Genomic DNA, 14,653 nt, shown 5'->3' with positions numbered 1-14,653 from the left:
TTTCAAATATGCATGATTTACGAGGATCCACAGATAATTCTCATCTATAATGCAACAGAATCACTGTCCAGCAGTAAACAGCTTTACAAGCTACACTATTGGTTACATAGTTTTACAAACTAATCTCACAGTTACTTTACATTTGTATCTTACCACAGTCTCTTGAGGTGTAACCAAATACTACCTTCGTCACATAAAAATGTGCCTTAATTTTGAACTCTTTACACTTATGCAGGAACATAAAAACAAGTTCAATTTGATGATTTATTTAAACTCAAACAATACTTGTGTCAGACAAGACACATATGCACAATCAATAAAAAATCATTAACTGCTTACATCCTTGAAATATTTATTGCCATAACATTAAAACTGTGAAACACTTTTCCTCAGTAAAGATGGCGTGTCAGGGAGCCATTCAGGGCGGGTGTATTGGCCAGGGGTAATGTAAGGTCCACCATCTCTTATTGTACTAGCGTCCTCCCCGGCCCTACAGCTGCAGCTTTGCTACCAGCTGCATGGTGAAGTTGGATTCAGGCAGCAACTGTGCTGCCTCTCCTCCTACACCGTGGACACTTAAGTAACACTGGGGGCACAGAGGCAACCATACACCCTGGCCAACCCTGTGACTCGCATTCCCACACTGTGGGTTATATAACTGAGTGACCTGGGATAATACCACGCCCTGCCCGGCTGCCTGCCACTCGTGGCCCGACCCTCTCAAACATGGACAAACTAACGCACCCAGCATCACTGATGCTGCAAGATTTGGCATTTAGTTGGCACTAGGTTAACATTTTATAATTGGCACTTAAGTAATACTGTCCGTTTCCATGTCAGGGCAAGGACAGGCCACGTGTACAACTAGTAACTACACGCGAACATAGTGACACGTGAAGAACAATGATATGTAAATCTGTGCCTAATACACAATCCCCCTGTAAAGTACGAGTAACCTCTCCTGCACTGACTAGCTGTAATGCTAACGCTGAAGATTCACCGAGATGATGAGGCGGCCCACAAGCTTGTGTCTGCAGGTGGCACTGTTGCACTGAACCTGTTGCTCCAAATACTGCAACACCAAATAAGCAGTTCTTATGGCTGCAGAGGGCTTAACCACTATCTTACTTCACCTATAGTCTCCTGGGTTCACTGACTTGGTTACCAGTTACCAACCAGCAGCCCAGGAAGCATGAGGTGCAAAAGTCAGTGGCTCCCCCAGCTTGGCGCCCCACTGGCTCCCAGTGCAGTGGCACATCAGCCTAGGAGATCAAGTGTGTTGGGGAGCCAGAGGGCAGCAGGCAGGAGGCTACACAAGGTCAGAGCTCAGTGTCACCTGCATTTCACCTCACTGCTGCGTGGACACACGAATTCAGGCGTCAGAAGTAGATACCGTACAAGAAAACAGTATAAAACAACGCCGCCGTTTAGCTGAAAACAGTACTGAAAGACATATGATATTAAGTGTACACATTTCTATTGTAATACACTGCTCGACCCTGTTCAGTTTCATATAAGGCAAATACTGAGAGCAAGAGGGATGTAGTGAGCTGCAGGTCAGGTCAGGGCAGGTCAGGTGATGGGTCGGGTGTTAGGTCGAAGCGGCGGCGGTGGTGGTGCCTAAGGGTGAAGTGGAAGGGCTATCCAAAGAGGAAGAGTAACTGAATGATTCCTATCTTGAACAGTAGAAATGAGCATCATATGCTTTACCTGGATATTCTTGTATCGGGAAGTAATGGTTGCATGCAACCACAACACAGTCCAAGCAGAACTCCTCCTCTGGTTAGCCACCATCCCCAACACCTACAGGTGTCCTCCGCCGTCCAGGTTATCCCGCTATTCCACAAATGGGCCTAATACAAGGAGTAACCGAAGCTAAAACAAAACAGATTTGGTTATACGCCCTGAGATTTTTATTTTTATCTTTTTGCAAATCATATGCAGAAAGCAACGAACACATGAAGTGAGTGAGGATTAACTGCCAGGTGTAGCATAATTAAGGTGAGCACTATTGCTAGTAAGCCAAGGCCCTATTACTGCATCAGTGCGCGTCAGGCATCTCAAAGAGCCGCGTGGGGGTGTCAACACCCTCCATCAGCACTACTTAGCCCGACAGCAACTTATGACCTAACCATCTGTATATAACAAATTAACAATAAGACACGTGCGCAACAGAAAGACTCATTACACCGATTCATATGCATATACAAATTAGTTGGATATTGCTATATCAACCGTCCACAGCCCTAGCAAAAATCATAAAAAAGCATATGCAATGCATGGCTACTCTGTATCAAACAGTTGCTATAGTGAACAGCGAGTATATATTCTTGGTACAGCCCACTGTGGTTGACAGTGGAGCTACTCTATGCCTTTACTCGCCCATAGGCATGTGAGCAGTGGGCGGAGGCTTCTTGTTGGGCGTGGCTCTGTATATTGGGTGGCGGGCAGGCAAGTTTATGGTGGGAATATGAAGCAGCCCATATTTCCTACCAGGCCAACAAATCCCCACCTTTCCAGACAGGCACAGGAACCCTGGGAAGGCCACACCCACCGCGCACACAAGGATTTGCGACACCAAAACCTTGCTTTTTTGTAAACTTTTTCTTTATCTACTGCGTCACGCTCAGTAAGTTAGATGCTAATTTAGGTTAAGTAACTGAGCAATTTAAAATTCACAGCTCCTTAATTATAATTTCTTGAAATTATTAATTAAAAAGATAGATGAGAGGGTACGCTGCGCCTGTGCACCGGGCTTGGCTGCAGCACACGCCAGTCTCACATGGAATGGCTGAGGCAGCGGCTGTACGCTGCACTCACGACAGTGCCCTGGCACTTGTCGTGACTCTAGAGGGTTCTAGAGGTGTCCTAGAGGGTCCTGGTGCAGCTAGTGAGACTACTGGGGGAGGGGCTGGACTCGCCCCGCCACGGTTCTCCAGAGCTACTCCTCCCCAGCCCAGCACCACCCTTCATCTACACCTCACCAACTTCTTCATTCTTGTCCACCCTACATACCAATCAAAAATTTACTCAATTACTGATAAATACTTTTCTAGGTACTATCTGATCAGTCTGGGAGCTAAATAATGCTACTAAATCTGAAATAAATGTTATAAAACATGAAAACAAAAAAGTGGACAGGAGAGTGATGTTGGGTGTGGTGCCTCGGGGTCAGGGATGGGCAGAGGGTGGAGCAACTGGGTGAGTGCTGCTTCTAACGGGAAGGTCTGGCGGGGACCTCCACCGATCTGAGGCAGACAAGAGGTGTGTGCAGCGCGGTCGAGTGGCGGAACACACTAACAGTTGGTCGACTTTGGTATGGGGGGGTTGGGGGAGGGGGGGTTAGGGACTCGTAGAAACTTTACGTTGTCTAAGACTATACATTGTGGCAATACCTTAAAGATTAATTTAAAACGTGTTTTATCACCATATACTACATTATGATTAAAAATCAATGACATGCCATATGAAAACAATAAATAAATGCTTGGCACACATTCGACTAGACTTGAAGCCTTACCAGCCTCTCACAACTAGACAGTACATGGGACTAAAATGTGAACGCTTACAAAGCCCTACAGACGTATGGTAATATGTCTTTTACAAAACCCTGTGGAAGCCAATGATAGCTTCATTTCATGAAGGTCAGAAGGAAGCATAAGAAAATACTTTCAATTCTAGGAAACATCTAAAGCTTTGAGATAGAAATATTAAATATTTACCGACATTTACTATCTGATGCATCCAAGAACTTGTAGATAAGATTATAAAATTCAGAGTGTATCTACAGAACAACACCTCTATGTATACATAGCAGTAGATAACTATTTCTTTGTTATTACAGTATTCTAAAACTAGAGATAAGCTCAACTATATGATTGATCAGTCATATACTTGAAGGTGGAGTTTTCATAAAAATATCATTTTCAGTTAATCGACTAAAATATCAAGCCTTTTCCACGTGTTAGCCTCTATATCAAGTGATCCAGTCAAAGAGTATAAAATGGTACGCATGTATACAATACTTCAGTTATCACAGTCACATTTCTGGTTCCAGCTGGAGCATTCCGATGGTAACGATGCTTGAGCAAACGAGGTTGGCGCAGGGGGTCAGGCAAGGTGGGGAGTAGCGGCCGCCCTGGGGGATTAACTGAAAATGTTGTACACTGAGCTACACAACTGGGCAGGGACCGGCCCACAGCTCTACCTTCACCAACAGCAGCTGGCTGCCGGCCGGGCCCTATTTACACCGAGAATATAAAGTGGTAATTGTGGTAACGTGTGTCAATGATTCCGGGCACTGAGGCGCCTCCCAGCCACGCCCACCGTGGCCGACCCGCCCCTCCACCGCTCGTCTCCAGTGTGCCGCCACCACCACCACCATCCACGGCCACGCTTGCACCTCATACCTCGCCACCAACACCTGAGGCATCCATAACCACAACCACCAACTTGTACCACGGCAATTTATATTCTATTATCCCTTTCTAATATCTGGGTAGATATATTTGCTCTTTAGCTTGAGAGGAGTGTTGGCGTGAGTGGTAGAGGTAGGTGGTGGTGAGGTGGTGGTGAGGGGCGTGGCGAGCTGGTGGTGTTACTGCATGCTTGGCCAGACACCCGGTGTTGTGTGGGAAGCTGGGGTGATGGTGGCCAGCTGCGCTATGGGCCGCTCCTGAGGCAGGGTTTTGGCTGGGTCCAACAACGCTAGAGGCTGGTCGCATCAGTGGATAGGGGCTCGTACGATGTGGTTGGGTGCTACGTATTGGTAGCCCACGCCCGCCATACCCAGTCCTGCTGTCTCCATCGCTATCCTGCAACACACACCCGCGTCACCCATCACCAACAGTGACACTACACACCACTTCCATGATTATGCCTCCAGACAACTATGTATCTCACTGGTTACTTAGTATATTTTCAATAAAGAATATCAACAAAATTAGTATTTTCAAAATGGACAACAAGTGATCCATCTGCACTTATCTTAAGTTAGCAGGTGCAATCTAATCAACTTATGGTTTCACAGTCTTGTCCTCTGAAGTACTTCATAAGGGCCATTTATAAGTTCGCTAAGGTCTTTACTTTTAAATTAACCTCCTAATTTTCTAGTGCTAAGCCGAAATTATTAAAGCTGCTTCATTCCAAACTTGAGTAAGTTTTCTTAACTAATCTGACATGAGATGTAACTCCCATTACTGCAAACTTTTAACAATATCCTTAGGACATGACTGCCTTAGGTTTCTAACCTTGTTCCTCTGCAACAATCCCAACAAAAATATCAATACTTTCAATATACAGATATACTCTACATACTGGTAAATACTACCAATCAGCACAAAATTTAATCCCAGTAAGTATATTTAACAAGTTTGTTGGGAACAACTAAGGAACAAGGTACTCAGACTAGTTAAGTATATATAACAAGGCAGGTCAGGGACTGTTCCCAATATAAGGACTTACCTGCTGAGGTGGTGAGCAGTTTTCAGAGCGCTGGATCCACAGGGTTGAAGCATCGGCTTTTGGGCCAGGCATTTGTCCCCTTAGTGTTACATCAGTCCAAGGTTACAATGTGGCTCCCTTCTACAAGCATCCATAAGTGAACAACAAGAGGTGACAGGCCATATGGAATGAATGAGAGGATTTGACATGAATGAGAGGGCTGATTAGAATGGTGATGTGTTGCAGAAGGGAGCCAACCAGCCAGGGAGTGTTGAGGTGCTGGGCGACGCCGAGCAGTGGCGGTAGTGGTGGTAATGGTGGTGGTGGATAGGTTGGGATCACCACGGGGCAGGTCGGGATAGGATTGTAATGAAAGGCTAAATCTTCCTCAAACTTTACACTTGTTTAATATCTAGTGGAAGAAACATTCACATATTGAGCTTACGATTGAACACCAGTACTTCTAGAGACAATTAACTTATTGCAAAACTGTACATTCCATACATTATGATGAAAAAGGAAAACAGCTGAGTTTTGTACCCACATGTACTTTCTCAAGAAATTACACATTAAGTATGTAATAATTAATGCCATATCCTAAAGTGACTAAACCGAGCAACTACGGCACACGTGCTCAGCGCTGCGATGCTAAAATATGAGAGGCGGCGATCTGGTCACAGTGCCCAGCTTCCTAACTTATGCCTGGTACCGCTTGACGGTAGGGCACCCAGCAGCCACTCATCGACCACATCCTATGACGACACTAATTCTTACAAGTTTGGTATTTACATTTGTTGGTTCACTAAGAAATTTCTATAACTTTACACAAATTGCAAATGACAATAGTATGAATCTGAGACTGTCACCAGATTAACCATTACTGACAAACAACAGTACCATGCACGACGTTTACAAGAAATTTTATGAAATTGTGACAATGCAATATGCTTTCAGCTTCTGCTTGATGCCTTTTATAAAAACAACAGGAAACAAAGAATCAATTGTCCTAACTGATATGTTTAGTTGAGAGGTGGCAGGCCGTCTGGGCTGGAGTGAGCCAGCAAAGACCACCATGTATAACAAGCAGCTGCTGACCTAGTGATAGTGACCATCTGACACCAACACGCATGTACCCATTGCATACACACCGCCACTGGAAATCAGAGAGTACATAGCCTTCTGCTACCAGTTAGTACTTCCTTATTCCAGTCAATGGCATGCAGCTGGGCGTATTCCTACTCAGATCTGAGATGTCGGACATGCCCCAGCCCTGCTGGACACTGCTTAGGAGCCACCAAAGCCACCCTTAGCAGCAAGTGAGTTGGGCAGCCCCAGGCCAGCAGAGCAGAGGCACGCCTGTAAACAGGAAAATCTGGCCCCCTGGTTGGTGGAGCGCCACGAGGTTCATCAGGAGTGGAGGATGTGGACGCGCTGCGTCCGGAGAGGACCGGGGCCCCGTGGGAGAGGATGAGGTCTAGTAGGGTGCGAACTTGCTGCGCTTGTTTTCCTTGGGGGAGCCATTAGTGGGCTGATGGACAGAGGCTTGGGCACGCAGCTTGGGTTGATAGGCCTTGTTGTGCCTGTTTGCAGCCGCAATACCAGCCAGGCCCTGGGAGGAGTCGGGGGCGAGCAGGGAGGTGAGGGAGGACAGGCCCTGCAGGCCGGTCAGGGAGGACAAGGCGTTCAGGGCTTGCGGGTTCTTGAGCAGCTGGGCCAGGGGGATGGCACTGGGGCTCAGCCCTCCCGACCCGGTCGACCCGCCCTTACTTACTTCAAGCTGCGCCTTGTGCAGTTCCATGCTGGGGGAGACAAGGGGCCGCAACGTTATCACTGGCACATTACGCCGCGCCACTGCCCACATACCCACGTGAATACTCCTCACCACATTTTGACTCTTTCGTTTCTTATCAATTTTCGTCATTCTAATCATGAATTCTTCTCAACTGATTTTGTGAATAATCTAATACTAGCAATGTCAGTTTGGCTGATGCTAGTTGCAATGTGGGGAAGAAGCATGGGCAGGTGGGCTGTGGGGGAGGCGCGCGGCGGGCCCAAAGGATAAGGATCAGATAGGCCACATTATCAGCTGATGGATGTACGAGGCTCCACACTGGATTATCACTTGGATTTTGGAATAATGGATAAGGACGTCGCCTGACAGGTTGTGGAAGCTACTACAATATGAAGAGAAGCATACTGATGTGAAGCTATGACAGAGAACTGAACACAACCTGACAATGTGACGCCCAGAAAGGATAGTTGACACTCATCAGGTTATGACTGGGTATGAAAGAATGAGAAAAAGCTTTCAAGATTTTTGAATACATAGACTAGAATATTCTTGTGTTGGATATTTGTGCTATATTTAGCTATGTTGGAAAATTGCAGATATTTAATAAAATTAGAACATAAAAATACAATGGTGTTGAAAACTAGTGTTACTTTAAGAGCTGTAAAGAAAGATAGTGAGAAGCAGAATCCATTGTTAAAATAACAGTCCAGACCAGAATGAGGCAGAAATGCATAACAGAATAACATTACAAGATAGAAGCCTATATAGCAGGATGCTTATTAGTGACACAAGATATGGAGGTTAATCTGATATGTTGACACTCTGGAAGAACTTAAATAAGCAAAACTGTAACACAGGCAAAGAGCTATGGGAAGTTGGGACCTTGATCCACGCCCTGCCAACTTGTATTTTGTTGTTAATATGGGACAATATTGATACCCTTGGATGAGGTTGGCATGGCGGTAGTCCCTTGATCATTAGGGTAGTGACCAAAGGACATAAGTGCCAACTGATGAAGTGGGTCCCATCATCCAGGAAAAGGAAGTGCTTGGTACTCCTTAGAGAAGACCCATGCTGAGGAAATGAGTGGTAGGGAAAACAGCTACAACAGGCAGCTGAGGCAGCCATGACAAGGAAGGCCCAGGACAAGGGCAGGGTGTGGAAGTTAAGACTTACCAAGAGGGTTGAGGCCAGGGCCGCCTCTGGGAGAAAATGGCACGTACCTACCAACACCAGCTACTATATAGTAGCTAGGGGCAGGCACTGCAGTCATAACATACCCACAACCACCACACAAAATGCCCAGACACACAGGGAAAGCAAACACTCAACATGGAATATTCTAAATTTTCAATAGCCACTGTGATGGCAGGTATGTTGAAGAACCTGAGCATAGCAAGGTGAAAAATTACTGGCAAAGAGCAAGTGTGTGGGGTTCAGGGCAGCACTTATCACCAGGATCAGGACTTTCAAGGATAATAGGTATAGGACAAGGGGGACTTACCACGAGCAAATGGAACTGCACTTCGGCATCATTACAGTTTTAGGGATATAATGGCAAGACCTGAAGCCAGTCATTAAGGTGAGGAATACTAAGGTTTTGGTCAGACTGGAGTTTATTAGAACTGCATGAATGTGGAGGGAACAGAGGCGTGCACTCCTCTGCTTGTTGCTTGTTTACGAGAATGACGTAAATGTGTACATACCTTCTGTCCTTACGAGCACTGGGACCCCACGGTACTGTGGAAATAGACCCGCACACGTCAACACAATTACCAGTGGGCGGTTGTGCCGTTAAGCTCCCTATGAACCAGCCATTATCAACAATAAGCAATCAAAAAAATACTTGTATTATTATAAATGGTTCTAGTTAACATGTCCCATTTAAATTATGGGCAAAGCACAACCCTCCACATGATATATCAAGTTAGCCTAGTATTCTGGACAAGTGTTACAAAGACAAGAGTTAACTCGGGCAAGAGATGTTTGGGTGAAGTGGAATGACAAGGGTTGCGGAGGGCTGAAGGTTGAGGGCTTGAGTTTTACCTGGTGTTGATGAGGTACTGCGCGAGGGCAACCTGGTCCGCATTACCCTTGATACTGATAGTCCTGTCTTGCTTGCTTGCTTCTTCTGATCCATCATCATATTTGCTGATGGTTATCATGGCCCCAGTAATTTGCCTACAAATAGAGATGAAATGACTAACTTTCAGCAATGGTGTACAGTCAGCAACATAAATCTGTTCCCTTTTTGACTGTATAATTAACAGAAGATGAGACTAAGAACACACCTTTAGTATGCTTTGAACAATCATTAAACCTGATGAGGCCTGGTACTGTAAGTTGTCATTTCATACAACTGTAAATTTGACACATTATCCAACTCAGGAAAAAGTTGGCATAATTCAAGGAAAGACACAGATGGTGGAATTCAGTCTAAATGTTTACCAGTAGCAGTGAGGAAGCTACTTAACAGGTAAATCAACTGATCCTTGTCATATGTTTACATTAAGTCGGCATGAATTGTCAGATATTTATGCGAGGTCAGGGGAACAAACTTTTGTCAGTGACCGTATACAACAAAATACTGCGCAGGATACTCTTTTTACCAGAGATACGCATGAATATAATTAGTACCACCTGAGAAATTATACACTGTAGTTCTACCTGCTTTCACTAGTTTTATTACACTCACCTGATTTCAGCAATCTTGGTGCCACCCTTGCCAATGATGCAGCCTATGAGCTCATTAGGCACAGTCATTTCATGAGTCTGTGTACCAGGTCCAGAACCTGCAGGGGTCCTCAGCTGTGAACCTGCCAAGGCAGCCAGTGCTGCATGGATTAAATAAATTCTGGATTAAAAGAGATTCCTTTAAGATATCTCCATACCAACTAGTTCCCTGGATATTGTGTAGTCCTGTGTACAATATACTGGGTATGCCTTACATCAATTCTTCCTATAAATAAATATTTCAATTAATGTTAAGTCTGGCAAATTGAGAGCTAAGAATATGCTTAAAAAATTCTAATGCTTGACATTATCATCCAGGAAATCTGTATTTTCTGAAACCACAATGTACTTCAAGTGAGAAGGTGCTGAGGTTGGCAGGATTCACTTTGGCATTGCTTATGATTACATGAACTACCATGGTATGTTTACAAATACAGAAATAAAAATCATCAGCATTTTATACTGTGCAAGAAATAAGGGAGAGTCATGGCTGTATTTTAGTTCAAATGAAAGAGGTGGTGAAAACTTTGTGTTAGATGAAATGCAACAAGGCAGCTGGAGTGGATGGTACAAGTTAAATTCCTTGAGAATGAAGGTGGCTGTCATTAATTGGTTATGTAGGATATGTAATATAAGTATGGAGCATGTTAAGATACCTTAAGATTAGTGGAATGCTTGTATAGTGCCACTGCATGATGGCCAAGGGGTACAAAGCTAAGTGTTCGAATTATAGAGGGATAAATTTGTCGAGTGTACCTGATAAGCTGCATGGGAGAGTGGTAGCTGAGAAGGTGGTGGTATGCATATAGCATCAGGCTTGGGAGGAACAACACAAAGGAATACAGAGGATTTCAAATAGCAACAGACCACTGGATCCTTTCTAGGCTGTTTGTGACAGCAGACAATATCAGAAACTCACAGACTAGTGTAGTAAAAGTTAGAGCACATATGTATAAAAAACTGCAAATATGTTAGTAATGGACCTGAGGCAAAATATCTACAGTGTATACTCTTTTCATGTATCTATAGTACTGCTTTCAACCACTTTAATTGGCTAATCATTCCATATGTTAACAAAGCTGTTGAAGAGAAAGTACTACATCTCATTCAGGGTAAAATGTTTACCTACGGGTTTATGTCCATTACTATGAGCGCAATCAGACAAATCAAGTCTAAAGTATCTTGTTATATCAAGATCATCAAAGCCTTTGATTTTCCAAATACTTGTAATAGATCAACTCTTCACATTCTCTTTTCTAAGCTGAACAGATTCAGTTGAGGTAGCTTGACATTGCAATCCCTCCATTCTTTAGGTGGGGTGACCAAAACCGAACAAAATATTCAAGATGTGTAAAGATGATTTTCCAAGACTTAAATGTGAAGGCCTACACCTTTAAATCTAAGAATTTTGTTCAATCTTTTCATTGCTTCTGCGCACTGTTTACTTGGTTTTAGGTTGCAAGATCTTATTCACTCTATAATCTTCTCCCTCATTTACCATTGCATTTCCACAGAATTCATACTATAGCTTGCCTTTTTATTTTCATTTCTGATATGCAAAATTAGCACTTATCAAAATCAAAATTCCTTTGCCAATCATGAACCCAGTCCATCAGTTTGTGTATGTCAGTTTGAAGCTGTAGATGTTAAAGTTTAGTATCATCAAATTATGATATCTTACAATGCAGTTCATTATCAATATCATTGAATAATTAATACAGAGTATAAGATTTCAAGAGTGAAAGAGGATGTGTGGATCAGGTGTCTGTTGCATGGACCTACATGGTGCACAACTGCACGGGGTCAAATCCACATAGGTGAGAATTCTGGTTGCAGCAGCCAGTCTTCATTTAACCCAATTGGTCATCCTACCCTAGGGAATAGTTAAAATGGGTACCTGACTTAGGTTATGGTATATATATCATCATACTATATTTTGCTTTGTCGCTGTCTCCCGGGTTTACGAGGTAGCGCAAGGAAACAGACGAAAGAAACGGCCCAACCCACCCCCATACACATGTATATACATACACGTCCACACACGCAAATATACATACCCATACATCTCAATGTACACATATATATACACACACAGACACCTACATATATACACATGCACACAATTCACACTGTCTGCCTTTATTCATTCCCATCGCCACCTCGCCACACATGGAATAACATCCCCCTCCCCCCTCATGAGTGCGAGGTAGCGCTAGGAAAAGACAACAAAGGCCGCATTCGTTCACACTCAGTCTCTAGCTGTCATGCAATAACGCCCGAAACCACAGCTCCCTTTCCGCATCCAGGCCCCACACAACTTTCCATGGTTTACCCCAGACACTTCACATGCCCTGATTCAATCCACTGACAGTACGCCAACCCCAGTATACCACATCGATCCAATTCACTCTATTCCTTGCCCGCCTTTCACCCTCCTGCATGTTCAGGCCCCGATCACTCAAAATCTTTTTCACTCCATCTTTCCACCTCCAATTTGGTCTCCCACTTCTTCTCGTTCCCTCCACCTCCGACACATATATCCTCTTGGTCAATCTTTCCTCACTCATTCTCTCCATGTGCCCAAACCATTTCAAAACACCCTCTTCTGCTCTCTCAACCATGCTCTTTTTATTTCCACACATCTCTCTTACCCTTACATTACTTACTCGATCAAACCACCTCACACCACATATTGTCCTCAAACATCTCATTTCCAGCACATCCACCCTCCTGCGCACAACTCTATCCATAGCCCACGCCTCGCAACCATACAACATTGTTGGAACCACTATTCCTTCAAACATACCCATTTTTGCTTTCCGAGATAATGTTCTCGACTTCCAAACATTCTTCAAGGCTCCCAGGATTTTCACCCCCTCCCCCACCCCATGATTCACTTCCGCTTCCATGGTTCCATCCGCTGCCAGATCCACTCCCAGATATCTAAAACACTTTACTTCCTCCAGTTTTTCTCCATTCAAACTTACCTCCCAATTAACTTGACCCTCAACCCTACTGTACCTAATAACCTTGCTCTTATTCACATTTACTCTTAACTTTCATCCTTCAAACACTTTACCAAACTCAGTCACCAGCTTCTGCAGTTTCTCACATGAATCAGCCACCAGCGCTGTATCATCGGCAAACAACAACTGACTCACTTCCCAAGCTCTCTCATCCCCAACAGACTTTCCAAAACTCTTGCATTCACCTCCCTAACAACCCCATCCATAAACAAATTAAACAACCATGGAGACATCACACACCTCTGCCGCAAACCTACATTCACTGAGAACCAATCACTTTCCTCTCTTCCTGCACGTACAAATCTCTCTTATCCTTTTATCACTTACTCGATCAAACCACCCCACACCAGATATTGTCCTCAAACATCTCATTTCCAACAAATCCATCCTCCTCTGCACAACTCTATCTATAGCCCATGTCTCGCAACCATATAACATGTGTGTGTGTGTGTGTGTGTGTGTGTGTGTGTGTGTGTGTGTGTGTGGTAATAAAAAGAGTGTGGTTGAGAGAGCAGAAGAGGGTGTATTGAAATGGTTTGGTCACATGGAGAGAATGAGTGAGGAAAGATTGACCAAGAGGATATATGTGTCAGAGGTGGAGGGAACAAGAAGTGGGAGACCAAATTGGAGGTGGAAAGATGGAGTGTAAAAGATTTTAAGTGATCAAGGCCTGGACATGCAGGAGGGTGAAAGGTGTGCAAGGAATAGAGTGAACTGGAACGATGTGGTATACTGGGGTCGACATGCTGTCAATGGATTGAACCGGGGCATGTGAAGCGTCTGGGGTAAACCATGGAAAGTGTTGTGGGGCCTGGATATGGAAAGGGAGCTGTGGTTTCGGTGGATTATACATGACAACTAGAGACTGAGTGTGAACGAATATGGCCTTTGTTGTCTTTTCCTAGTGCTACCTCGCAAACATGCGGGGGGAGGGGGTTGTCATTTCATGTGTGGCGGGGTGGCGACAGGAATGAATAAGGGCAGACAGTATGAATCATGTACATGTGTATATGTGTATATGTCTGTGTGTGTGTATATGTATAGGTTGAGATGTATAGGTATGTATATATGCATGTGTGGATGTGTATGTATATGCATGTGTATGAGAGTGGGTTGGGCCATTCTTTCGTCTGTTTCCTTGCGCTACCTTGCTAACGCAGGAGACAGCGACAAAGTATAATAAATATAAATAGATTAAATATATATATATTTACCACTTCTCGCATTAAGAACAGAGGACTGAGCCTGAGAGGTAAAATCCCCAATTGGCCCTCTTCTCTGTTCCTTCTTTTGGAAAAGTAAAAACTGGAAGGGATGATTTCCATCCCCCTGCTCCCTCCCCTTTTAGTCACCTTTTACGACGCACAGGGAATACATGGGAAGTATTCATTCTCCCCTATCCCTGGATATATTATCCAGGGATAATATATCCTTAAGGGGAGGGAGTGGGGGGTTGGAAATCCTCCCCTCCAGTTTTTACTCTTCCAAAAGGAGGAGCAGAGAAGAGGGCCTAGTGAGGATTTTCCCTCTTAAGCTCAGTCCTCTGTTCTTAATGCTACCTCACTAACTCTATCCTGTACACACTTTTTACTTTCCTCCATGTCCAGGCCCCAAATGCTCAAAATCTTTTTCGGTTCATCCCTCCACCTCAAATTTGGTA

At 44.3% G+C, this 14,653-nt stretch overlaps 1 protein-coding gene across 11 annotated transcripts in view; it reads right to left on the bottom strand.

Moving 5' to 3' along the window:
* Positions 1 to 250: 250 nt before the first annotated feature.
* Positions 251 to 14,653, bottom strand: part of mub (poly(rC)-binding protein mub) — a 400,625-nt gene continuing 386,222 nt past the window's right edge. For 6 of the 11 annotated variants that reach the window (XM_071657038.1, XM_071657045.1, XM_071657043.1 and 3 more), the window contains 3 exons: positions 9,930 to 10,068; positions 9,281 to 9,415; positions 5,825 to 7,241 (listed from right to left, as the gene is read on the bottom strand). In XM_071657038.1, the coding sequence (XP_071513139.1) occupies positions 6,917 to 7,241; positions 9,281 to 9,415; positions 9,930 to 10,068 (599 nt within the window). In that variant the 3' untranslated portion in view covers positions 5,825 to 6,916. Of the gene's footprint in view, positions 4,815 to 5,463; positions 5,584 to 5,824; positions 7,242 to 7,732; positions 8,975 to 9,280; positions 9,416 to 9,929; positions 10,069 to 14,653 lie in introns of those variants that run through there. The other 5 variants (XR_011712083.1, XM_071657048.1, XM_071657047.1 and 2 more) reach the window with 5 other exon arrangements.

The sequence above is a fragment of the Panulirus ornatus genome, chromosome 64 (genome assembly GCF_036320965.1).
Source record: "Panulirus ornatus isolate Po-2019 chromosome 64, ASM3632096v1, whole genome shotgun sequence".
In the NCBI taxonomy this organism is placed as follows: Eukaryota; Metazoa; Arthropoda; class Malacostraca; order Decapoda; family Palinuridae; genus Panulirus; species Panulirus ornatus.
The sequence above is the reverse complement of the archived record's forward strand: the minus strand, read 5'-3'. Positions and strand labels throughout refer to the sequence as shown.